This window comes from Rhinopithecus roxellana, chromosome 13, assembly GCF_007565055.1.
Source record: "Rhinopithecus roxellana isolate Shanxi Qingling chromosome 13, ASM756505v1, whole genome shotgun sequence".
NCBI lineage: Eukaryota > Metazoa > Chordata > Mammalia > Primates > Cercopithecidae > Rhinopithecus > Rhinopithecus roxellana.
The window spans coordinates 31,722,065-31,747,157 of record NC_044561.1 but is presented as its reverse complement, the minus strand read 5'-3'; the positions used below and the strand labels follow the sequence as shown (position 1 = coordinate 31,747,157).

The window sequence follows — 25,093 nt, the reverse complement described above, 5'->3', positions numbered from 1 at the left end:
ACAGAGTTTTGTTGTAGACAAAGGTTAAAAAAACAAAAAAAAGTAGAGTTTGCACAAACCTCTCCCTGACTGCACAAACACAAGCACAGTTCCCCCTAATTATTTGCATCTTGCATTAGTGTGGTGCATCCTGCATTAGTGTGGTGCATCTGTTACAACTGAGGAACCGATATTGATATATTATTACTAACTAAAGTTCACAGTTTATATTAGGTTCACTCTCTGTTCAGTAATTTTTCAAAATGTCATTTCCTTTTTTTTTTTTTTGAAGTGGAGTCTTGCTCTTGTTGCCCAGGCTGGAGTGCAATGCCATGATCTCAGCTCACTGCCATCTCTGCCTCTCAAGCTCAAGCTATTCTCCTGCCTCAACCTCCCAAGTAGATAGGATTACAGGCGCATGCCACCATGCCTAGCTAATTTTTTTATTTTTAGTAGAGATGGGGTTTCATCATGTTGGCCAGGCTGGTCCCAAACTCCCGACATCAGGTGATCTGCCCGCCTCGGCCTCCAAAAGTGGTGGGATTACAGGCATGAGCCATCATGCCCAACCTAAAATGTCATTATTTCTTCCTTGTCATATGAATTGTTTAGAAGCATGTTTTAAATTTTGTAAATGTATGGGGACTTTTAAATTTTATTTTTGTTATCAATTTATAACCTAAACACTTTATAGTGACAGAAGATTAGCTATATCATATTGATTCTTTGAATTTTATAGGGACTTACTTTTGGTCTAATATGTAAATATGTTGGTAAACATCCCATGATTGCTTGAGAAAGAATATGCATTCCCTGATTGTTAGTTTCAGAGTTCTATATTAGTCTGTGATATCAAACTCACTGCTATTTTTCAAATCTCTTTGCCTTTTTGGTCTCCTTGATATGGTGGCATGCGCCTGTAATCCCATCTGCTCGGGAGGTTGAGGCAAGAGAATTGCTTGAGCTTGAGAGGCAGAGATGGCAGTGAGCTGAGATCATGGCATTGCACTCCAGCCTGGGCAACAAGAGCAAGACTCCGTCTCAGAAAGTGTAAACCCTTTATCATTCTTTTTTTTTTTTTTTTTTTTTTTGAGACGGAGTTTCGCTCTGTCGCCCAGGCTGGAGTGCAGTGGCGCAATCTCCACTCACTGCAAGCTCTGCCACCTCCCGGGTTCACACCATTCCCCTGCCTTAGCCTCCCTAGAAGCTGGGACTACAGGTGCCCGCCACCACACCTGGCTAATTTTTTTGTATTTTTAGTAGAGACGGGGTTTCACCGTGTTCACCAGGATGGTCTCGATCTCCTGACCTCGTGATCTGCCCGCCTCAGCCTCCCAAAGTGCTAGGATTACAGGCGTGAGCCACCGCGCCTGGCGCCCTTTATCATTCTTATCATTCTTTAGTGTCTGTATTAGTCTTTTCTCGCATTGCTATAAAGAATTACCTGAGACTGGGTAAAGAAGAGGCTTAATTGGCTCACAGTTCTACAGGCTGTACAGGAAACATGGCTGGGGAGGCCTGAGGAAGCTTGAAATTATGGCGCAAGGCAAAGAGGAAGGAGGCATGTCCACATGGTTGGAGCAGGAGGAAGAGAGCGAAGAGGGAGCACTACACACTTTTAAACAACCAGATCTCGTTAAGAACTCACTCTCATGAGAACAGCAAGGAGGAAGTCTGCCCCCATGATCCAGTCACCTCTCACCAGGCCCCTCTTCCAATATTAGGGATTAAAATTCAACATGAGATTTGAGTGGGGACAAATATCCAAACCATATCAGTGTCCACATCTATTCCTAATCATGCTTTTAATTTTGCACTCAGCATATTAATTTCTGAGAGTTACTGTAACAGTGCCACCAACTGGGTAGCTTAAAACAAATGCATTCTCTCACAGTTCGTGAGGCTAGATGTCTAAAATAAAGGTGTGGGCTGGACCATGCTCCCTCTGAAGGCTTGAAAGAAGAATCCTTCCTGCCTCTTCTAGCCTCTGGTAGTTGCTAGCAACCCCTGGCATTCCTTTACTTGCTAACTCATCACTCCAACCTCTGCCTCTGTCTTCATGTGGCATCCTCCCTATGTCTCTGTGTTCAGATTTTCCTGTTCTTACAAGGACACAAGTGATATTGGGTTTAGCATCCACCCTAATCCAGTATGACCTTGTCTTAACTTGATTACATCTGCAAAGTTCCTAATTCCAAATAGGATCATATTCACAGGTTTCAGTTGAACACTAATTTTGTGGAGGGGGGACGCTACTCAATCCAGTACAAACAGCTATTAATGTAGCTGAGGCAGGATTTTCTGTTCCTTAATTCAGTTAAATTTGGATTATCACACAACCAGAAAAAATAAGGCACACGTATACACTGAAAGGCAAGGAGGGCAGAATTTATTAAGCGAAAGGAAAGCTCTCCACAAAAGGAGGGGTCTTTCATGCAGGTTTTCCACCTCACAAATTGAATGCCAGGCCACCACACATGAGCTGAAGGGGCATGGCTTCTCCCCTGCATAAGGCGCAAACTCTGCATGGCTCCACCCTATGTACGGGCGCTTGGTCTAAGCTATATAGATTTTCCTTACTGCACATGTGTTGAGAAATGGAATTTTTCACAGTGGGCATGTTCAGGCAAGCCATCCATGCACAATGACCTGGGCAAGTCGGAGGTTCTTCAGGCACCCTTCCGTATTTGCCTAGGCATGTGCCCGTCTCCCTTTTCTTTCATAGCTATCTGTTTTATAGATTGGTCTAATATATGTTTTACCAATACTACAAGAAAATGGCTTACATGATTATGGAGGCTAAGAGGTCCCATGATCTGTCATCTATAAGCTGGAGACTCAGGAAGGCCTGTGGTATAATTCAGTCTGAGTCCAAAGGCGTGAGAAACAGGGGAGTCAGTGATGTAAATCCATCTGAGGACACGAGAAGATGAGATGTCACAGCTCAAACAATGAGGCAGGAAAAAAAAGGGGGGGGTGAATTCTTCCTTCCTCAGCCTTTTATTTACACCCTCAACAAATTGGATGATGTCCACCCACCTTGGGGATGGCCATCTCCTTTACTGAATCCCCCAATTCAAATGTGAATCTCCTCTGTAAACACACTCAAGACACTCCAGAATAATGTTTAAACAGATATCTGGGACCCTGTGGCCTATTCAAGTTGACATATAAAATTAACCATCGCAAGTTTACCCTTGTCAACTTGGCACCATACGCATCTCCTTAAACCATACTTAACTGCCACATAAAGACAACAGCAAGGTCATAATTCCATCTAACACGATTAACAATTGAGCATTCTACCAGAAACACACTAACCCATTTCCCCGAAGAGGAGGTAAAGTCTTCATGTGATGTTTACTCTCTCCTTGATATCCCATAACTTAAATACCATGACGTAAAATTAATCAAGGTTGAACATTGGAGCCAGTTTAAAAAATTAACAATATTTAAACACTATATTTAAACAATGCATCTATAATAAATCTATAATAAATCACTATAATAAAATCAATGCATCTTATGTTACAGAATAAGGAAATGAGAAGAAAGCAAGCTACACACACACAAAATGGAGTCATAGCAAAATATGGAGAACATACTTATGACAATAACAGTCTATGTTTCTGTAACTGGTCATATGATCAAAGCCAGTATTCCACCACTTATTCTGTATTCCCTTTGCCTTCAGCAAGCACTTCATCTGGTCATGGTACTTACCTGGTGGTGACCCAAACCTTTATTCCTGAAAGGTCTGGGTCATTAGTGGTCCTGTCTGAATTAAGTTGTAGTTTTCTACTGACCTTAATCACAGGGCATGGTAACACTAAGAGAAGCCCTAAGGAATCTCACGTATTCCCAACATACTTTTCCTTACCACCATTTGGGGGTAGTCCAGTTTCTACTTGGTAGTCGGGAACAATCACCCAGCCAGCACTGTAACTTATTTGTCTATTGAGTTAGAGGCATGAGAAGCCCGAAGTGGCTGAGGAGCAGTCTTAAACTTCCAGTTCAATTAAATCATGATTGTACCTCTCAATGGAAAACATGCCACCCTATGTAAGACCTCTACACCAGCAGAGCATAAGTCATGGCAATAGGAAGCAAAAATTTTGCTAGTGGATCACTAGGGCTAATAGCGAACAGTGTCCTTCCTATTTTGACCCCTTGATTCCTGGACCTGTGAATCCCAGTCATAAGAGAAATGCACCATATACTGGATGCTGAGAGAGTAGACAGCCTTCCACAGAACCTTGTCCCAGCCCTACAAGGCACTGCTGCATAGCTGGTGCTATTACTGTCTTCAAAATACCATTCCACTGCTCTATGTAACCAGTTGATTCAGGATAGTAGGGAACATTGTAAGAAAATTCCATGAGTATGGGCCCACTGCCACACTTTTGCTGTGAACTGAGTTCCTTGTAATGCTGTGTGGAATACCATGGTCATAGATGAGAGATTCTGTAAGTCCACGGATGGTAGTTTTAGTAGAAGCACTGCATGAAGGGAAAGCGAATCTGCATCCAGAGTAAGATCTAGTGTTTCAGTAAGGACAAAACACTATCCCTTCAATGATGGAGGTGGATCAATGTAATTAACCTGCCACTAGGCAGCTGACTGCTGACTCTGGGAAATGGTGTCATATCAGGGGCTCAGTGTTGGTCTCTGCTGCTGGCAGACTGGGCACTCAGAGATAGCCTTGGCCAGGTCACCCTTGGTGAGTAGAAGTCCACATTGCTGAGCCCATGCATAACCTCTATTCTTGTTACCATGGCTACTTTGTTCATGAAACAATTGGGTGATGACAGGGGTGGCTGGAGAAAGAGGCCTACTAGTATCCATAGAACAGGTTATCTTGTCTACTTTATTAAAATCCTTCTTTGCTAACCCTTTGGTGAGCATTCACATGGGGCACAAATATCTTTGCCCTTTTTGCCCATTCAGTGTCTATCCATATACTTCATCTCCAAATTTCTTTGTCACCAATTTTCCAGTTATGTTGAACTCCCTGACCATCCTGCCAAATCACTGGCCACAGCCTACGAATTGGCATATAATTGAATATCTGGCCATTTTTCCTTCTAAGCAAAGTCAACAAGGGGGACTGCTCAAAGTTCTTTCCACTGGGAGGATTTCCTTTCACCACTGTCCTTCAAGGTAGCCCAGAGGTGAGCTGAGTGCTGCAGCTGTCCACTTTTGGGTGGTACCTGCATATCATATACAAGCCTCTGTAAACCAGGCCTAAGTCTTCTCTTTCTCTGTCAGCTGGTCATAGGGAAGTCCCCATGAAGCCACAGATGCAGGCTGGAAGAGAGAAGGCATGTAGCAGAAGTGGGGACTATGGAAATTTGGCCTACTTCTTCACGTAACTTCCTTGTGCCTTCAGGGCCTGCTCAGGCCCAATCACGTGTATACCATTTCCATCTGATGACGGAGTGTCGCTGGGCATATCCAACTTTGTGCGTTGGTGGCTCAGATAACATCCAGTTCATGACGGGCAGCTCAGGTTGAATGGCAACTTGGTGGCTCAAGAAGTATCAGTCTCTACTAAGGCCCAGTAGCAGGCCAAGAGCTGTTTCTCAAAAAGAGACTAGCTATTTGTTGGTAATGGCAGGACTTTGCTCTAAAATCCTAAACCAAGATTCACCTGCAGGGACCTGCCAGAAGCTTCAAACAGCATCCCTATCTGCCACTGCCACTTAAACACCACTGGATCTGCTGGATCATAAGACCCAAGTGGCAGAGCAGCTTTAACAGGAGCCTGGACCTGTTACAGAGACTTTTCTTGTTCTGGGCCCTACTCAAAACTAGCAGCTTTTTGAGACAATTTGTAAATGGGCTGACGTAACATAATGAAATTGGAAAATGTTGCCTCCAAAACCCAAAGAGGCCCACTAAGTATTGTGCCTCTTTCTGGGTTGTAAGAGCAGCAAGATGCAAGTACTTCTCCTTCACCTTAGAAGAAATATCCCAATATGCCCCATGTCACTGTATCCCTACCAATTTCACTAAGGTAGAAGGTCCTTGAAAGGCAGTCATATTTATTTCCTACCCTCTGATGCAAATGTCTTTCCACTAAGTCTAGTGTAGTTTCTACTTCTTGCTCACTAGGTCAAATCAGCATAATGTCATCAATAGAATGAATCAGTGTAATATTTTGTGGAAGGGAAAGGTAATCAAGAGCCCCATGAACTGAATTATGACATAGAGTTGGAGAGCTGATATACACCGGAGATACAACAATGAAGGTGTGTCGCTGGCCCTGCCATCTGAAAGCAAACTGCCTTTATGGACTGGTATGAAAAAAAGACATTTGCCAGATAAATTCCATTGCCTTACCAAATAATGGTGAAATAAATATTTCATACATAACTTTTATATTTAAAATGCAAATTATAAATATAATATACATATTTACTTGTACTTTTGCAAATAATTATATAGGCCTGACTGGAAGGGAATGTTCCACCTTCCTACCTGTTTTTAATGACAAATTTCTGATAAAATTCCTTGTTACCTAATGAATGACTTCAGTTTCAAGATACGCTAAATGCATTCAGTTTCCAGTAGCTCTGGGCACACATTGTATGCTAGGACTTGGTGAACTTGAGGACTGAAAGAGTTTCTTGGCCTGCTTGTCTGGAAAGTGCGGTGGTTCCTTGCAGACCTTTTGTCTTCATTGTTTTCAAAATTTCTTCTAAAATAAAAATCAAAAGGTAAAATCCATTAAGCCATTTGGTAGTGTGCATGATCAATAAGCAATTTAATAAGTTAAACACAGATGATTTATAAATTGTATTCATCAATTTATTTGATAAACAAAACAATGTGTATCAAATAAATGTCTATTAAATTGAACTTGGTCTTCAGCTAAATAGGAGCACTTTGTATTTTCAAAGTGTTGCTGGTGATTCTAATCAGAATGAATGGCTTGCTTTGCAGTCACAGCCTACTTTAGGCTCAGCAGAAACATTAATTGTCCTTGTTATCATAGCAAGTAATCAGTTTTTTAGTTGCTTGGCTCCAATCTCTGCCCTATGTCTTTCTCTTTGGATGACAAGAGCCAATGAAGGTGTGGGACAAACTGAATAGTGACATTGCGCAGTGAGAGTGAAAGGAGTAGCTTATTTCTTTCAGGCATATTGAGAAAAGAAAACCTTCCTTATAAATAAATAAAACTAAGAAGACTGAACTAAGAAAACGGAGAAGAAAGAAAAAAAAAGGAAAGGTAAGGAAAAGAAAAGAGAGAAAGAAGGAAGGATGGACGGAAGGAAGAAAAAAAGAAGAGAAGAGGAGAGAGAGAGAAAGAAAGAAAAGAAAAGAAAAGAAAAGAAAAGAAAAGGAAGGAAAGAAAGAAAGAGAAAGAAAGAGAGCGGAGAAAAGAAGGAAAGAGAAAGGAGGAGAAAGAGAAGAGAGGAAGAGAGAGAGAGAAAGAAAAAAAAAGGGAGGAAAAAATAAGAGAAGAGAAAAGAGAAAGAGAAAGAAAGAGAGAAAGAGTGAGAAGGAAGGAAGGAAGGAAGGAAAGAAAGAGACAAGGAAAGAAAGATGGACAGAAGGAAAAATGAAGAGAAAAGAGAAAAAGAAAGAAAGAAGAAAAAGAAGGAAGGAAGGAAGAGAAAGAAAGAGAGGAGAAGAGAGAGAGAAGAAGAGAAGAAAGAAAAGAAAGAAAAGAAAGAAAGAGAGAAAGAAAGAAAAGAAAGAGAAAGAAAGAAAGAAAGAAAGAAAAAGAAAGAAAGAAAGAAAGAAAGAAAGAAAGAAAGAAAGAAAGAAAGAGAAAGAAAAGAAAGATGGAAGGAAGGGAAAGAGAAGAGAAAGAAAAAAGAAAGGAAGGGAAGGGAAGAGAAGGGAAGGAAGGGAAGAAGGAAGGAGGGAGGAAGGGAGGGAAGGAGAAAGAAAGAGAGAGAAGGAAGGAAGGAGAAGAAAAGAAAGAAAGATGGATGGAAGGAAGAAAAGAAGAAGAGAAAAGAGAGAGAAAGAAAAAGAAAGAAGGAAAGGAAAGGAAAAGAAAGGAAAGGAAAGCAAAGCAAAGCAAGAGAAAACTAACAACCATGTGATTTGAAGGACTGAGGATTTTTAGTATAAGCTGAAAATCAAAAGTGTACAGAAAAAGAGAAGAAAGATTATGTTCAATTTAGTTATAAAGCAATCTGAAAACAAAGACATAAAAATCTATACAATAAAATAACTTTCATGATAAAACTCCAGACGAACTAAAGAGTACAGCACAATTGTCAAGGGCATGAAGACTAGAGGGTAGAGAGAAAATTCATAATACTGAGGGTGAGGCATTAGAAGAAAACATTAGAGATTTTTGTACTTGAATATTAGGTTATAAATGGGGAAAAGAGAAGATAACACTTTTTAAAATAAGAAAAATTTACCCCTGAAAACCTCTTTTCTCTTTCAACATGAATTTATGCCTTTATTAGCCATTGTCAGTGATTCTTTTAAGTGATTCATTAACATACCAGGTTATCTTATAAATCATAGCATTTTACATTATTGACTTTTGATTTCAGCAACATAAATGCTTAAACAATACATTGGTCTGTATTACCTGGGTTGTTTTCTTTAATGGTAACTAAATAGAATAATCCTCTTGGTGAAAGGAGATCTGGAACCAGGGGAAAAAACCTGTCCATGACTTCCCGACCATTTCTGCCACCAGCCCAAGCTGCCTCTATTCCGTGACTTCCTACCTGTGAACAATTAGAAAGAATGTTTTAACTCAAGTTTGATTTAGATCACAAACCGAATCCTTTTGAGAAGTATTATCACCAAACAAGTATATATTTTGCATTTTACTGCTGACGAAGGAGCAGTAAAGTTGAATCTAAGTTTCATCATTTTCTAGTGTGTAACCTTGGGTAAATTAGTAATCTTGTTTGTGAATTACTTTCCTCCTTTATCTGTAAATTTAGGAAAAGAATAGTTCCATATGTACAATTAGAAAAATAACTGGATAAAAGATGTTTTTGTAATAATAAAAAAAATTTTATCCACTGTTAGGAGTAAATGAGGAAGTATATTTAAAGTTTTGAGAACACTGCTCTGCATATATCAAGGGCTTAATAATAGTTATTACTATTAGTACAATGCTTAAATGGAGAGACGTGGGTAGCTTTTATACTTAATATAGAAAGAAGCTAGGAGGAGGACCTTGTATTATAAGATACCTACTGTACAGAAACAAAGTTTCAAAATGTCCCAGTGCATCTGGCCCTCTTGTAAATTAAAGTGTGAAACACATAGACCTTTTCTAAGGAATCCATTTATTATATATTATATAAAGGCATACTGAAGCATGTGTCCTCTAACAAGCTATATTTTAGAAACAATACACCTGAGAGCTTATATAGTATTAAAAAATCTTTAGATCCTTATCATTGTATATTGTTTCCTTTTTACACTTCTTTTTTTTTTTGAGACAGGGTCTCCCTCTGTCACCTAGACTGGAGTGCAGTCATGTAATCATGGCTCTCTGCAGCTTCCACCTCCTGTACTCAGTGATCCTCTCACTTCAGCTTCCCAAGTATCTAGGACTATAGGCACAAACAACCATGCCTGGTTCATTTTTTTTTTTTTTTTTTTTTTTTTTTTTTTGAGACGGACTCTCGCACTATCACCCACGGAGGAGTACAGTGGCTCAATCTCGGCTCACTGCAAGCTCTGCCTCCCGAGTTTAGGCTATTCTCCTCCCTCAGCCTCCCGAGTAGCTAGGATGACAGGTGCCCACCACCACGTCTGGCTAATTTTTTGTATTTTTAGTAGAGACGGGGTTTCACTGTGTTAGCCAGGATGGTCTCAATCTCCTGACCTCGTGATTCCCCCGCCTCGGCCCCCCAAAGTGCTGGGATTACAGGTGTGAACCACTGCGCCTGGCCAATTTTCTAAATTTTTTGTAGAAAAGGGGGCTGTCACTATGTTACCCAGGCTGGTCAAGAACTTCTGGCCTCAAATGATCATCCCAGGTCAGCTTCCCAAAGTGCTGGAGTTATAGGCATGAGCCACCAAGACTGCTCTATTGTACATTATTTTTATTTTTATTTTTCATTATACTTTAAGTTCTAGGGTACATGTGCATAACGTGCAGGTTTGTTACATATGTATACTTGTGCCATGTTGGTGTGCTGCACCCATCAATTCATCAGCACCCATCAATTCGTCATTTACATCAGGTATAACTCCCAATGCAATCCCTCCCCCTTCCCCCTTCCCGTGATAGGCCCTGGTGTGTGATGTTCCTCTTCCTGAGTCCAAGTGATCTCATTGTTCAGTTCCCACCTATGAGTGAGAACATGTGGTGTTTGGTTTTCTCTTCTTGTGATAGTTTGCAGAGAATGATGGTTTCCAGCTGCATCCATGTCCCTACAAAGGACACAAACTCATCCTTTTTTATGGCTGCATAGTATTCCATGGTGTATATGTGCCACTTTTTCTTAATCCAGTCTGTCACAGATGGACATTTGGGTTGATTCCAAGTCTTTGCTATTGTGAATAGTGCTGCAATAGTGCTGTGTCTTTATAGCAGCATGATTTGTAATCCTTTGGGTATATACCCAGTAGTGGGATGGCTGGGTCATATGGTACATCTAGTTCTAGATCCTTGAGGAATCGCCATACTGTTTTCCATAATGGTTGAACTAGTTTACAATCCCACCAACAGTGTAAAAGTGTTCCTATTTCTCCACATCCTCTCCAGCACCTGTTGTTTCCTGACTTTTTAATGATTGCCATTCTAACTGGTGTGAGATGGTATCTCATTGTGGTTTTGATTTGCATTTCTCTGATGGCGAGTGATGATGAGCATTTTTTCATATGTCTGTTGGCTGTATGAATGTCTTCTTTTGAGAAATGTCTGTTCATATCCTTTGCCCACTTTTTGATGGGGTTGTTTTTTTCTTGTAAATTTGTTTGAGTTCTTTGTAGGTTCTGGATATTAGCCCTTTGTCAGATGAGTAGATTGCAAAAATTTTCTCCTATTCTGTAGGTTGCCTGTTCACTCTGATGGTAGTTTCTTTGGCCGTACAGAAGCTCTTTAGTTTAATTAGATCCCATTTGTCAATTTTTGCTTTTGCTGCCGTTGCTTTTGGTGTTTTAGACATGAAGTCCTTGCCCATGCCTATGTCCTGAGTGGTATTACCTAGGTTTTCTTCTAGGGTTTTTATGGTATTAGGTCTAACATTTAAGTCTCTAATCCATCTTGAATTAATTTTCGTATGAGGAGTAAGGAAAGGATCCAGTTTCAGCTTTCTACTTATGGCTAGCCAATTTTCCCAGCACCATTTATTAAGTAGGGAATCCTTTCCCCATTTCTTGTTTCTCTCAGGTTTGTCAAAGATCAGATGGCTGTAGATGTGTGGTATTATTTCTGAGGACTCTGTTCTGTTCCATTGGTCTATATCTCTGTTTTGGTACCAGTACCATGCTGTTTTGGTTACTGTAGCCTTGTAGTATAGTTTGAAGTCAGGTAGCGTGATGCCTCCAGCTTTGTTCTTTTGACTTAGGATTGTCTTGGCAATGCAGGCTCTTTTTTGGTTCCATATGAACTTTAAAGCAGTTTTTTCCAATTCTGTGAAGAAACTCATTGGTAGCTTGATGGGGATGGCATTGAATCTATAAATGACCTTGGGCAGTATGGCCATTTTCACGATATTGATTCTTCCTATCCATGAGCATGGTATGTTCTTCCATTTGTTTGTGTCCTCTTTGATTTCACTGAGCAGTGGTTTGTAGTTCTCCTTGAAGAGGTCCTTTACATCCCTTGTAAGTTGGATTCCTAGGTATTTTATTCTCTTTGAAGCAATTGTGAATGGGAGTTCATTCCTGATTTGGCTCTCTGTTTGTCTGTTACTGGTGTGTAAGAATGCTTGTGATTTTTGCACATTAATTTTGTATCCTGAGACTTTGCTGAAGTTGCTTATCAGCTTAAGGAGATTTTGGGCTGAGACAATGGGGTTTTCTAAATATACAATCATGTCATCTGCAAACAGGGACAATTTGACTTCTTCTTTTCCTAACTGAATACCCTGGATTTCTTTCTCTTGCCTGATTGCCCTAGCCAGAACTTCCAACACTATGTTGAATAGGAGTGGTGAGAGAGGGCATCCCTGTCTTGTGCCAGTTTTCAAAGGGAATTTTTCCAGTTTTTGCCCATTCAGTATGATATTGGCTGTTGGTTTGTCATAAATAGCTCTTATTATTTTGAGATACGTTCCATCAATACCGAATTTATTGAGCATTTTTAACATGAAGGGCTGTTGAATTTTGTCAAAGGCCTTTTCTGCATCTATTGAGATAATCATGTGGTTTTTGTCTTTGGTTCTCTTTATATGCTGGATTACGTTTATTGATTTGCGTATGTTGAACCAGCCTTGCATCCCAGGGATGAAGCCCACTTGATCATGGTGGATAAGCTTTTTGATGTGCTGCTGAATCCGGTTTGCCAGTATTTTATTGAGGATTTTTGCATCGATGTTCATCAGGGATATTGGTCTAAAATTCTCTTTTTTTGATGTGTCTCTGCCAGGCTTTGGTATCAGGATGATGTTGGCCTCATAAAAAGAGTTAGGGAGGATTCCCTCTTTTTCTACTGATTGGAATAGTTTCAGAAGGAATGGTACCAGCTCCTCCTTGTACCTCTGGTAGAATTCAGCTGTGAATCCATCTGGTCCTGGACTTTTTTTGGTGGGTAGGCTATTAATTATTGCCTCAATTTCAGAGTCTGCTATTGGTCTATTCAGGGATTCAACTTCTTCCTGGTTTAGTCTTGGGAGAGTGTAAGTGTCCAGGAAATTATCCATTTCTTCTAGATTTTCTAGTTGATTTGCGTAGAGGTGTTTATAGTATTCTCTGATGGTAGTTTGTATTTCTGTGGGGTCGGTGGTGATATCCCCTTTATCATTTTTTATTGCGTCTATTTGATTCCTCTCTCTTTTCTTCTTTATTAGTCTTGCTAGCGGTCTTTGTTGATCTTTTCAAAAAACCAACTCCTGGATTCATTGATTTTTTGGAGGGTTTTTTGTGTCTCTATCTCCTTCAGTTCTGCTCTGATCTTAGTTATTTCTTGCCTTCTGCTAGCTTTTGAATGTGTTTGCTCTTGCCTCTCTAGTTCTTTTAATTGTGATGTTAGAGTGCCAATTTTAGGTCTTTCCTGCTTTCTCTTGTGGGCATTTAGTGCTATAAATTTCCCTCTACGCACTGCTTTAAATGTGTCCCAGAGATTCTGGTATGTTGTATCTTTGTTCTCATTGGTTTCAAAGAACATCTTTATTTCTGCCTTCATTTCGTTATGTACCCAGGAGCAGGTTGTTCAGTTTCCATGTAGTTGAGCAGTTTTGATTGAGTTTCTTAGTCCTGAGTTCTAGTTTGATTGCACTGTGGTCTGAGAGACAGTTTGTTATAATTTCTGCTCTTGTACATTTGCTGAGGAGTGCTTTACTTCCAATTATGTGGTCAATTTTGGAATAAGTGCGATGTGGTGCTGAGAAGAATGTATATTCTGTTGATTTGGGGTGGAGAGTTCTATAGATGTCTATTAGGTCTGCTTGGTGCAGAGATGAGTTCAATTCCTGGATATCCTTGTTAACTTTCTGTCTCGTTGATCTGTCTAATGTTGACAGTGGAGTGTTGAAGTCTCCCATTATTATTGTATGGGAGTCTAAGTCTCTTTGTAAGTCTCTAAGGACTTGCTTTATGAATCTGGGTGCTCCTGTATTGGGTGCATATATATTTAGGATAGTTAGCTCTTCCTGTTGAATCGATCCCTTTACCATTATGTAATGGCCTTCTTTGTCTCTTTTGATCTTTGATGGTTTAAAGTCTGTTTTATCAGAGACTAGGATTGCAACCCCAGCTTTTTTTTGTTCTTCATTTGCTTGGTAGATCTCCCTCCATCCCTTTATTTTGAGCCTATGTATGTCTCTGCATGTGAGGTGGGTCTCCTGAATACAGCAGACTGATGGGTCTTGACTCTTTATCCAGTTTGCCAGTCTCTGTCTTTTAATTGGAGCATTTAGTCCATTGACATTTAAGGTTAATATTGTTATGTGTGAACTTGATCCTGCCATTATGATATTAACTGGTTATTTTGCTCGTTAGTTGATGCAGTTTCTTCCTAGCCTCGATGGTCTTTACATTTTGGCATGTTTTTGCAATGGCTGGTACCAGTTGTTCCTTTCCATGTTTAGTGCTTACTTCAAGGTCTCTTGTAAGGCAGGCCTGGTGGTGACAAAATCTCTAAGCATTTGCTTATCTGTAAAGGATTTTATTTCTCCTTCACTTATGAAACTTAGTTTGGCTGGATATGAAATTCTGGGTTTAAAATTCTTTCCTTTAAGAACGTTGAATATTGGCCCCCACTCTCTTCTGGCTTGTAGAGTTTCTGCCGAGAGATCTGCTGTTAGTCTGATGGGCTTCCCTTTGTGGGTAACCCGACCTTTCTCTCTGGCTGCCCTTAAGATTTTTTCCTTCATTTCAACTTTGGTGAATCTGGCAATTATGTGTCTTGGAGTTGCTCTTCTCGAGGAGTATCTTTGTGGCGTTCCCTGTATTTCCTGAATTTGAATTTTGGCCTGCCCTACTAGGTTGGGGAAGTTCTCCTGGATGATATCCTGAAGAGTGTTTTCCAACTTGGTTCCATTTTCTCCCTCACTTTCAGGTACCCCAATCAGATGTAGATTTGGTCTTTTTACATAATCCCATACTTCTTGCAGGCTTTGTTCATTTCTTTTTCTTCTTTTTGCTTTAGACTTCTCTTCTCGCTTCATTTCATTCATTTGATCCTCAATCGCTGATACTCTTTCTTCCAGTTGATCGAGTCGGTTACTGAAGCTGGTGCATTTGTCACGTATTTCTCGTGTCATGGTTTTCATCTCTGTCAGTTCGTTTATGGCCTTCTCTGCATTAATTATTCTGGTTATCAATTCTTCCACTCTTTTTTCAAGATTTTTAGTTTCTTTGCGCTGGGTACGTAATTCCTCCTTTAGCTCTGAGAAGTTTGATGGTCTGAAGCCTTCTTCTCTCATCTCATAAAAGTCATTCTCTGTCCAGCTTTGATCCGTTGCTGGCAATGAGCTGTGTTCCTGTCTTCTGTGTCGCTCACACTGGGAGCTGGAGACTGGAGCTGTTCCTATTCGGCCATCTTGCTCTGCCCCTCTATTGTACATTATTTTTAAGATTAAAGAATGTTTTGAAGATGTCTCTCAGAAGTTACTTTAACCCTAACACAACTATTTTCTTCCTATTTCCTTTTGAGCCCTTTGTCCATATTTTAAATGGACAAAGTTTAAATTATTTTTACCCAATAATGTCTGCTAGTCATTCATTTAATATAGCATATATTTCCTCATTAAAAATAATTGCTTTATAGCTATAACCTTATGCACATATACCTTTATGAAGAAGAGAAATGTTCACATTCCTGCTTTTAAAAAGCAGGTCAAACAGAGCTTGAAGAAAAAGAAAAAAAAGCCACACTTTTTGATTTTACTGTTTTGTTTGTCTGCCTTTGCCTATCTTCTACACACACAGGTTTTTCTTTTTTGCTATGTTTTACAAAGACCGGATATATTCTATACGCTTACTTACATCTTGCATTTCTCATTCAACAATACCTTATGAAAATCTCTTCATATCATTTGATATAGTTCTTTTTCTTTTTTTTTTTTTTTTTTTGCTATTAAACATGCCACATTATTTTTAATTATATACAAAAATCTAACGTGTCACCCAGGGACCATTTCGCCCACTGCTCTGTTTGGCCGCCAGTCTCTTGTCTCTCTCTTCAGCAATGGCAAGGTGGATACCCTTTCCTCAGGGAAGAGAAATCCACAGTTTGTTGTTCTTGCCAATAAGAAAAATGTTGGAAAGTCAAGTGGCAAATCTGTTGCCATTGGCATCTTTCAGGTGAACCACATCAAAAGATCCAGGGTTGGGGATCACACCAATTCTACCCAGGTTAGCACCTCCAGTCACCATACACAGGTGACCAGTGTCAAATTTGTTGAAATCAGTAATCTTGCCAGTCTCCAAATCAATCTGAACGGTGTCATTCACGTTGATGAGGGGATCATGGTAGCAGATGGTGCAAACATCATGAGTCACCAGATGAGGGATTCCTTTTGTGCCCACAAAGATTTTTCTCACTTTGCACAACTTGTACTTGGCCTCCTCAGGTGTAATATGACGTACAGCAAAGTGACCCTTGGTGTCACAGATCAGACAGAAATTCTCTGCCATCTTGTCAATGCTGATGACATCAACAAGGATTCTGAAGATTAAAGATCATGGCCAGATCATCTTCAATGTTTCAAAATCCTGTTTTTAGGACTCCACATAAAATTTATAAGTGAATTGAGGCCGGGTGTGATGGTTCATGCTTGTAATCCCAGGATTTTGGGAGGCCAAGGCAGGCAGATTACCGGAAGTCAGGAGTTCAAGACCAGCCTGGCCAACATGGGGAAACCCCCTCTCTACTTCTAATTCATTCTTTTAAGGGCTATATAATATTTCCTGAAAGAAAAGTATCACATCTTAGTTGGCTATTGGTGAGCATTCACTATGTCCATTTGCTTAATTTTTTTGACTCTAATCATTGCCACACCTATCAAAAGCTTCTCAACACAATTTTCCACAAAGTTAATCATATTAGGAAATGTATAATTTCCTCTGTTTTTAAGACTTTCCTCCTGGAGACTTCCTTTTCCTGGCATTCTCTCTACTTTTCTCCCGGGTTATACTCCCTATTTGTGCTGTTGGCACAAACCAACATCTTACTTCATGTTTCTGGATATATCAGTAAGTATACCCACAGCTTATTATAAATACAAACTCCTTTTATTTGTATATTATGTTTCCTGGATCTAATCTCTGAGTCTCTTCTCTTTTACCTTTGTGAATTCTTCTCCGTATCTTTATGCTCTGTGTACTGAAATCTTTTTCATTGGGTTTCCAGACCACTGATTCAGGTCTTGACAGTGACCACATTCTCTTTTAATTCACCTGATGTTTTACTGTGTAAAACATATTTTTAAGCTCCAAGACATCTTTGTTGTGTTGTATTTTATCCTGCTTTCTAGCTAATTGGCCAGCTCATGAGAATATGACAGGTTTTCTTTCCATTGGGAAAGCAAAAAAGCCCAAGGCATTGCCTGCACTCAATCATGTATACGTCCCAGCAGCTGTAAGGCTCAGAAGCATGTGGTTTAGGGCTAGAAACATGAAGAAAGGAAACCCATTCAGGTCACCATGTTCCCAGAATCTCCTTTTCATTGATTAGTCTTCCCACTAGTTGGATAGTGCTTTCCTAAAGAGCTTTAAGAAGCTGCATTTCCCTCAATGGCTGTTCACCTTCTGACTTCCCTGTCATATGAGTTCATATGTCAGCACAGCAATAGCTTTTTTGCTGTTTAACTGCCATTAGTAGCAATGGCAGCCAAATGGATCCTTCCCATCTTGGCGTTGAGGTGAATATAATGTTTACTAGCCTTGCCAGAGAATAATTATCAAAGAATAAAAAAGCATAATAACTAAAGAAAAGCTAGTCTTAGCCCATTATTAAACTTTGACCATTCCTGGGAAAAGGTTAACGCAATTTACCACTTCGTTACCGAGATTTTAAAAAATAATATACTTCAAGATTATTTGTTTTCCCTATCTGAAATGAGAATTGGTTCCACTCTTTCACTTTTTGGAAATACTTGTGAAAGGAGGAAACCAGAAACTTTCAGAAGGAATTCCTATGTGAATTTAAGATTGGTTAAAAAAAATTTTTTTTTTTTTGAGACAGTCTTACTGTCAGCCAGGCTGGAGTGCACTGGCTGATCTCGGCTCATTGCAACCTCCGTCTTCCAGGCTCAAGCAATTCTCCTGCAACAGTCTCCCAAATAGCTGGGATTACAGGTGTGTGCCACCAGGCCCGGCTAATTTTTGTATTTTTAGTAGAGACGGGGTTTCACCATGTTGGCCAGGCTGGTCTTGAACCCTTGACCCCAGTAATCTGCCGCCTCGGCCTCCCAAAGTGCTGGGATTACAGGCGTGGGCCACTGGTCCCAGCAGGTTAAAACATTTTGTTTTGCAAATTTTTTATTCATGATAAAGGATATATGTAATATATATGTACATGTATATTCAAATATATGAATATAAACACCATGGCCTGATACGAATGTGATTTTTAGTGACAGATATGTGTCACAGTTTGTATTTCCATCATTTAAGGTTCCTTTCCTAGGTCTATTAATAGGACTCGATTACTGACAATTAGGAGTAAAATCAGAGTAGTCTGTGATAGCAGCAGCTGACTGATGTCATAGGGTGACATTCATTTGAATTTACAAACAAAATAATTGAAAATATTAATAATTAAATTTTGTTGTATGTATGTTTTACCTCTTCAGGTGGAGTCACTACATAGGGGGGATTGAACACCAGAAGATCAACTTTTTCCTTCAATCTTGGTAGCAAGCCTTTGACCTAAATGTATTCAACAATAGTGAGAATTTTACATTAAACTCTGAATTAAATAATTGACAAATCAATCTTTAAAAATAATCTTCCATGTTTTTGGGAAAATAACGTGTTAGGGCCTGCACTTGTAGACAGAAATGAAGTTAAGTATTTTTACGTTTTCATTCAGAAAAATAATATAGGCTATTAAATAAAAATAAGGAAATTAAACTATCAGAATGAATATTAAAAAGCCTGTACTTCTCAATTGCACATATATTTATATTCTGGGTTCACTTTTAGAAAATGAAATAAGAAAGCAAACTCTAATTCTGTATAATCTGTATAGACTTCGATGTAAGTTTACAACGATATTTGCTAACATTTTCACAATTCTTCCCATATCTGTACAGATACCTACCATCATTTACTGGATACTGTTCTATAGTTTCTTCTATCTCTGGTGTTTCACCATTCTATCAAAAACACTTACTTAACACTAATTATGGAAACATTAAAGAAATTTTTAGGCCAGGCATGGTGGCTCATGCCTGTTATCCCAGCATTTTGGGAGGCCGAGGCAGGCAGATCACCTGAGCTCGGGAGTTCAAGACCAGCCTGGCCAACCCATGGCCAACATGATGAAACTCAGTCTCTACTAAAAATACAAAAAACTAGCCAGGCGCAGTAGTGGGTGCCTGTAATCCCAGCTACTCGGGAGGCTGAGGCAGGATAATTGTTCGAACCCAGGAGGCGGAGTTTGCAGTGAGCCAAGACTGCACCACTACACTCCAGCATGGGCGACAGAGTGAGACTCTGTCTCAAAAAAAAAGAAAAAGAAAAAGAAAAAAAGAGAAAGGAAAAAAGAAAGAAATTTTTTAAATACAAAAAAAAAAAAATCACCACATTGATCGCATGCAAATTACCAGAGTACCTTTCTTGATACCCTAGCTTTTATTAGCTGTAACAACTTCTAATAATATGAAAATAATTTCTTATCTCTTTGGCTTAATTCCTTCTAAGCTACAAAATCATTTACAAATTAAAAAAAAAACAAACAGGAAAGCTATCTATGCTCATCAGTGTAAGAAAAGTGTAGGTTAAGGAGCACAGAAGTATTTTGTATTTCATATGTCTACCTGGTGCATGCTATTATTATTTTTGCCTATAAAAAGGTATTTCACATACATAAATTAAAAACCCACAAATGTAAAACTGCCACTTGAAAATGTGTGCTGTTAACTTCTTAAAACAATGGTTGTGCAGTTGTCATTTGTTGTTTTTACCTACTGAGGACCCACTGCCCCTTTCTTCTGATTTAACTTCCTTGACTTTTGTTAGGAAAGCTCTACCTCCCATCATTCTCTATCTAAGTGGCCTGAGTAGGGTTTATCCCAGCTCAGCTACTGGAATGGGACTATGAGCCAGGTTGAAGCCAATCATCTCCATATTCAAATCTCCTTTGACCACAGCAAAAGGTTGACAGACAGGCACATAACCCAAGTTGATCCAGATAATACTCATTCTGGGGCCTCTTCTACAGTAACTGAATAGAAAGGGCCTCTTTCCCCGGGAAGGTGTTGAGAAATAAGATACAGATATGCAAACATCCTGTTACCATGAAGGGAAAGACTGCCTAGGAATACAGCCACCAGAGAGAAGTTCAGAGATAAGAAAAAGATGTCTATAACATTCTTAGAGTTCCTGGAAGTAGCTGTGCTGAAGCCATCAAATTTTTGTGTTTTTTTTTGTTTTTTGTTTTTTTTTGAGACAGGGCCTTGTTCTGTTCCCCAGGCTGGAGTGCAGTGGCACGATCATGGCTCAAGGCAGCCTCAACCTCCCAGGGTCAAGCGATCCTCCCACCTCAGCCTCCCAAGTAGCTGGCACCACAGGTGTGCACAACCACATCCAGCTATATTTTTTTTAATTTTTATTTTTTGTAGAGACAAGGTCTCACTATATCGTACAAGCTGGTCTGGAACTCCTGGGCTCAAGCAATCATCCTGCCTTGGCATCCCAGAGTACTGGCACTAAAGGCTTGAGCCTTTGCACCTGGACTAACTTTTAAAATTTAAGCCAGTTTGAACAGGGTTCACTATAACTTCTGACTGAAAGAGGCCTGATCTATAGAAGTTAATATAAATTCCTTTTGAATTGTGGAAAAGATGGATTACATCAACAAAGAATGTACTTTGTATAGGGCATACTGCTTAGTGGGTCAAAAGTCAATTACTTACCAAAGTTTCTTTGACCTAAAACATCTTAACCTTATTTGAAAAGAAAATTATTATTGGACAAAGATTAACTTACCAAATCTGTAATAACTGGTTGAACGTGGACTTTGTTACAGCGTGCTGTCTCTAGGGTACAAGCTGCTGCCTCAGGGTTGATATCAGTGCACCTATAAACAGAAATGGAAGGAAACTATCCTATGTCCATAAGGCAAATCTGTTTCTGAGTAATTTCAAGGAATGTTCCATTAATTCTACACAGAACAGATTTAGAAAAAAAAATTAGAATGTATTCAATAATGGCAAAGAAGAAGAGAACAAGGATTTGTTCTACTGATGAAAAAGACTGTTATACTGATACAATGTCCAAGAGTAGAATACACATACATGCACACACATCTGAAGGAATTTATGAAATTATGATACATCCAACGAAGGAGTACTATGCAGCCACCAAAAATGAAATTTAAAGGGAATTTTTGATAGGAAAATGTTTATGAGACAAAATTAAATTAAAAACACAGGAAATGGGCCAGGCGTGGTGGCTCACGCCTGTAATCCCAGCACTTTGGGAGGCCGAGGCAGGCGGATCACCAGGTCAGGAGATCAAGACCATCCTGCCTAACATGGTGAAACCCCATCTCTAATAAAAACACAAAAAGAAAATTAGCTGGGCGTGGTGGCGGGTGCCTGTAGTCCCAGCTACTCAGGAGGCTGAGGCAGGAGAATGGCAAGAACCCAGGAGGCTGAGGTTGCAGTGAGCCAAGATCACGCCACTGCACTCCATGATAGGCGACAGAGTGAGACTTTGTCTCAAAAAAAAAAAAAAAAAACACAGGAAATGAAAAAAAAATAGAAGGAAACACAGTTGGACCATGTATGGTAAAATTTATAGGTGATTTTAATTTTCTTCTTTATACTTTTCTATATTCTCCAATTTTCTATAAATTTAAGCAACTTTAAATTTCTTACATCAAATTATTTACCTAAGAAATAAATCAAATTTAGAGATGATCTAAAATTATGCTGCTTCTACAATTATGCAGTATGATGGAGCAGTTTGAACATGAATAATTTTTAGGGAAGCATAGTTTATAATCTGAGTTTTTGCTATGCTTAAATACTATAAGATACATACTGTCTCTTTAAAAATTATTCATTAGAGTTATCATGGTTAACCTGTCAGTGGAAGATCTAGATGAATATGATATACTTACATGTACAAAGCCTGAGGACCTATCATAGAGGCTAGGAACGCAGATACTACACCAGACCCTGCCCCTACTTCTAGGCATATTTCCACTCTAAAAAAAAAACAAAATAAATATTAGTACAGTAGAATCAAAATACTCTTCACAGAAAACTCTCATGCTAGCTTTATTTCTAGCATGTATATTTCTCTAGCATCATCACTAACCTGCAAACATATGAAAATAGAAATTTGTAATTTCTGACAACCACTTCATACTTAATATTGCATAACTCAAAATTACTAATTTTGGGTATGTAATATATTTTAAGTCCACAAAAGTTATATGTTACCAAACATGGCTTTCAGTTAATTTCGACAAACCATTACATTAAAAAGTATGGAAAAATGTTAATCCAGGGTTGGAAATCTTAATGTGAAAGACATCATTCCTTCGTACAAGGAGCTCCTAGCTTAGTATTTCCTAAAATGATAAGGTTTGTATTATTACTAAACTTATTTTTGATAAAAGGTTCCTCTATCATTTTTAACACCTAACATTCATAGAGACATCAGTATATCCTAGAGAATTAAAAGGTCCCCCAGTAATAGACTTAGAGCAGGACAAAAATTCCTTTTCTGTACAGCTATAAGCTAATTCAGAAAATAGTATCTGATCTTCTAATGTTAGCCATCCAAGAATGCTGTTAACTATAAAATCTTCATTCTACCATACTTTATCTTTCCATTAAATTTATTTTCTTGTCTATAATCTTGGAAGTTGTTTCTTTTTTAGATCTGTGCTCTTGCTCTGTCACCTAGGCTAGAGTGCAGTGGTGCTACCATAGCTCACCGCAGCCTTTAACTCCTGGGCTCAAGTGATCTCCTGCCTCAGCCTCCCAAGTAGTTAGGACTACAGTCATAAACCACGGTGCCAGGCCTCTATAATATTACACATGCATCAAAAGCATAAACTATCACAAAGATCAGCTTGATGGCATTTAGGGAAATTTTTAGCACTAAACTCCCAAAACAACTATCCAGTGACAAGCTCCAGAGGTTTTAAACTTTCGGAACCAGTCTACACATCTGACAAGTCTTTATTAGGTGGTAGTAAGGTCTGTGAATCTCACCAGGTGGCTTCTCTTTGAAAATAACTATCATGTTCTCATAAATAATTAAAATTCCAAACTAGAAATAACCCAAGACTTTATAACAAAATCAGCTCCTTTTACAGCATACTTTGCAATGCAATTTGTGCTTGTAAATCTTTCTGGGCTATCTTGAGAAAAGACAAGTTATAAAACAGTACTGTTCCACTCTATACTCCAGTAAATCCAAAAGTTCCATCATCTACAATGAAAGACTAGTTGAATAAGAGCTGGGGCATTTTATACGTGGAAAAATATGACCAAGTTTAAGAGGGATAAATAAATACAATATAGATCTTTGAAATCTGACAGCTGTTTGTTCCATCCTGAGAAAACCCAGTTCACCTCATCTTCAAACAAATCTAACAACCCAAATTCCTTATATTTAAAAATCACAATGTCAGTATTCATTCTTTCTCCTATTAATTTAAAATTGTTGGCGATCACTTCAACAAATCCATTTAAATAAAGTGCTAGGGTAGACTATTGTCTGCTAGCTACATGTAACTTTCTATTTTGTAACAATTAAATGAAAAATTCAGTTCCTCAGTAGCACTAGCCACATTTCAAGTGCTCTGTAGCCACATGTGAGGACTGGCTGGTGCTAGAGTATGCTATCCAGTGGGTTTAAAAATATTTTCCCATTCCAGTAACACAACTTTCTTTCATGTTTGTTAAGGGTGCTATGTGCTGAGTAAATCAAATAATACCAGGCAATTTTAATATTTAATACTTTAAAAATTAATAAGCAACGTCTCCGGAATATTTTGTTTCCAAACGTGTTATACTATCGCATCTCTCAGGGACATGTGTTCCTCATATTAACAGGTGACAGGAAAAGAGACGCCTTTGCATGGTAAGCAGTCAGGGAGCTCATGAGACAGAGCAGCCCCTGGCAAAGGAGATGTGTCCCCGGCACACTCATTACTCGTAAGTACAGGAAAATTCTCAATTACGGTGTCCTGGCAGTCAATCATCTGCAAGTGGAACCCGCCTCCTCCGGCTCAAGGCGGTGATAGTCACCGCCCAGGCCCTCCGCCACCGCACTTCTTCGGAACGCCTCAGCCCTTTCCCGTCAGAGCCCCTCCCCTCCTCGCACCCCGCCAGCTCGGCAGCTGCTGCCTCGAGCGCGTCCAGAAGCAGAAACGTGTCCTCCGCGGGCTCGTACACGTCGCTGAAGGCGCCGCGGCCCACGTGCCCGTGGAACGGCGTAGGGAAGCGCTGGCTCGCCATCGTCCTTCACTGCGCCCTGCGCGACTGCGCAGGGCGCGCGCATGCGCATCCCCTCAAGCCCGGGTCTCGGAGTGGGACTGGAGTTCCGGGCGACCGGAGTGTTCTTCGGTGTTATATCTAAATTTGTCTGGGGACCTCCTTGAAATTTCTAAGTAGACAGTTGTATAATCCGTGACTATTGACATTTGCTTTCTCCTTTGGAACATTTAAATTTTATTCTGTTGACTAGAACTTGATAGTGGACATTCTGAGTTGTTTTTGACTAAGGTAAATGTTCATTCTACTAATATTTAGAAATTGTTTTACTCCTAGTTTGCAAGGATTTGAAAAAAATACATAATAAATTTTACTATTTTTTTGTCAGCTGAACTTTAAGCTTTACGCTATAAAGATGAAGACTTTTCTCGTTTGATTTTTTTTACTGTACTTTATAAATTGCTTTCCTGATGAATCATGAATGCACTCTTTTTATAAACCTTAAGCAAGATGATGCGGTTTAATACACTGCTGAATTTGGGAAGCTAATAATCTGGCTCTGTTTTTTACCAAGATTACGCTACCCTCATTGTATGAGTTAGGACACTGTTTCTGGAACATTAGGTAGAAAACCTTAAAACTGGCTGGGCTTGGTGCCTTTTTGAGTAGATGGATCTTTGATGTTTTGGAACATTTATAAGTTATTATGACTGTTCAAGTACTTGCATTCTTTTTGAGTCGATTTCTGAAATTTGTTTCCCAACGAAACATTTTTACAGCTCTTTTTTTAAATTTGAAAAATAAAAATACAGAAAAGTATTTGAGTTACAAACTTTATATTGATTGATTGATTGATTGATTGATTGGAGACAGAGTCTCGCTGT

The 25,093-nt window shown here is 39.2% G+C and overlaps 1 protein-coding gene and 1 long non-coding RNA gene across 3 annotated transcripts in view; one reads left to right on the top strand and one right to left on the bottom strand.

The window, feature by feature from the left end:
- Nucleotides 1–2,351: 2,351 nt before the first annotated feature.
- N6AMT1 (N-6 adenine-specific DNA methyltransferase 1) lies at nt 2,352–24,256 on the bottom strand. 2 transcript variants are annotated; one of them, XR_748162.2, is made up of 7 exons: nt 24,100–24,256; nt 21,878–21,964; nt 20,740–20,830; nt 18,373–18,456; nt 8,540–8,681; nt 6,500–6,679; nt 2,352–2,892 (listed from the first exon to the last, which is right to left on the bottom strand). XR_748162.2 is itself a non-coding variant. In XM_010364938.2 (6 exons), the coding sequence occupies exons 1-6, from the start codon at nt 24,231–24,233 to the stop codon at nt 6,573–6,575; spliced, it is 645 nt and encodes a 214-aa protein (XP_010363240.1). In that variant the 5' UTR covers nt 24,234–24,256; the 3' UTR covers nt 2,352–6,572. The 2 variants fall into 2 exon arrangements, 1 of the variants encoding a protein (XP_010363240.1); XM_010364938.2 differs by having other exon boundaries at nt 2,352–6,679.
- Nucleotides 24,213–25,093, top strand: part of LOC115892943 — a 44,921-nt gene continuing 44,040 nt past the window's right edge. The window contains exon 1 of the long non-coding RNA XR_004052900.1: nt 24,213–24,500. This is a non-coding gene — a long non-coding RNA (uncharacterized LOC115892943). The remainder of the gene's footprint in view (nt 24,501–25,093) is intronic.

Bases quoted from the DNA above. Each gene is read 5' to 3' on its own strand.
- N6AMT1 (XM_010364938.2), bottom strand. From the start codon at position 24,233: ATGGCGAGCCAGCGCTTCCCTACGCCGTTCCACGGGCACGTGGGCCGC. The intron at 21,965-24,099 runs GTGCGAGGAGGG...TTTTTTTTTTAG, and splicing joins GCAGCTGCCGAGCTGGCGGG to AGTGGAAATATGCCTAGAAG. The intron at 6,680-8,539 runs GTAATACAGACC...TTTTTATTTTAG, and splicing joins CATTAAAGAAAACAACCCAG to AAGAAATTTTGAAAACAATG.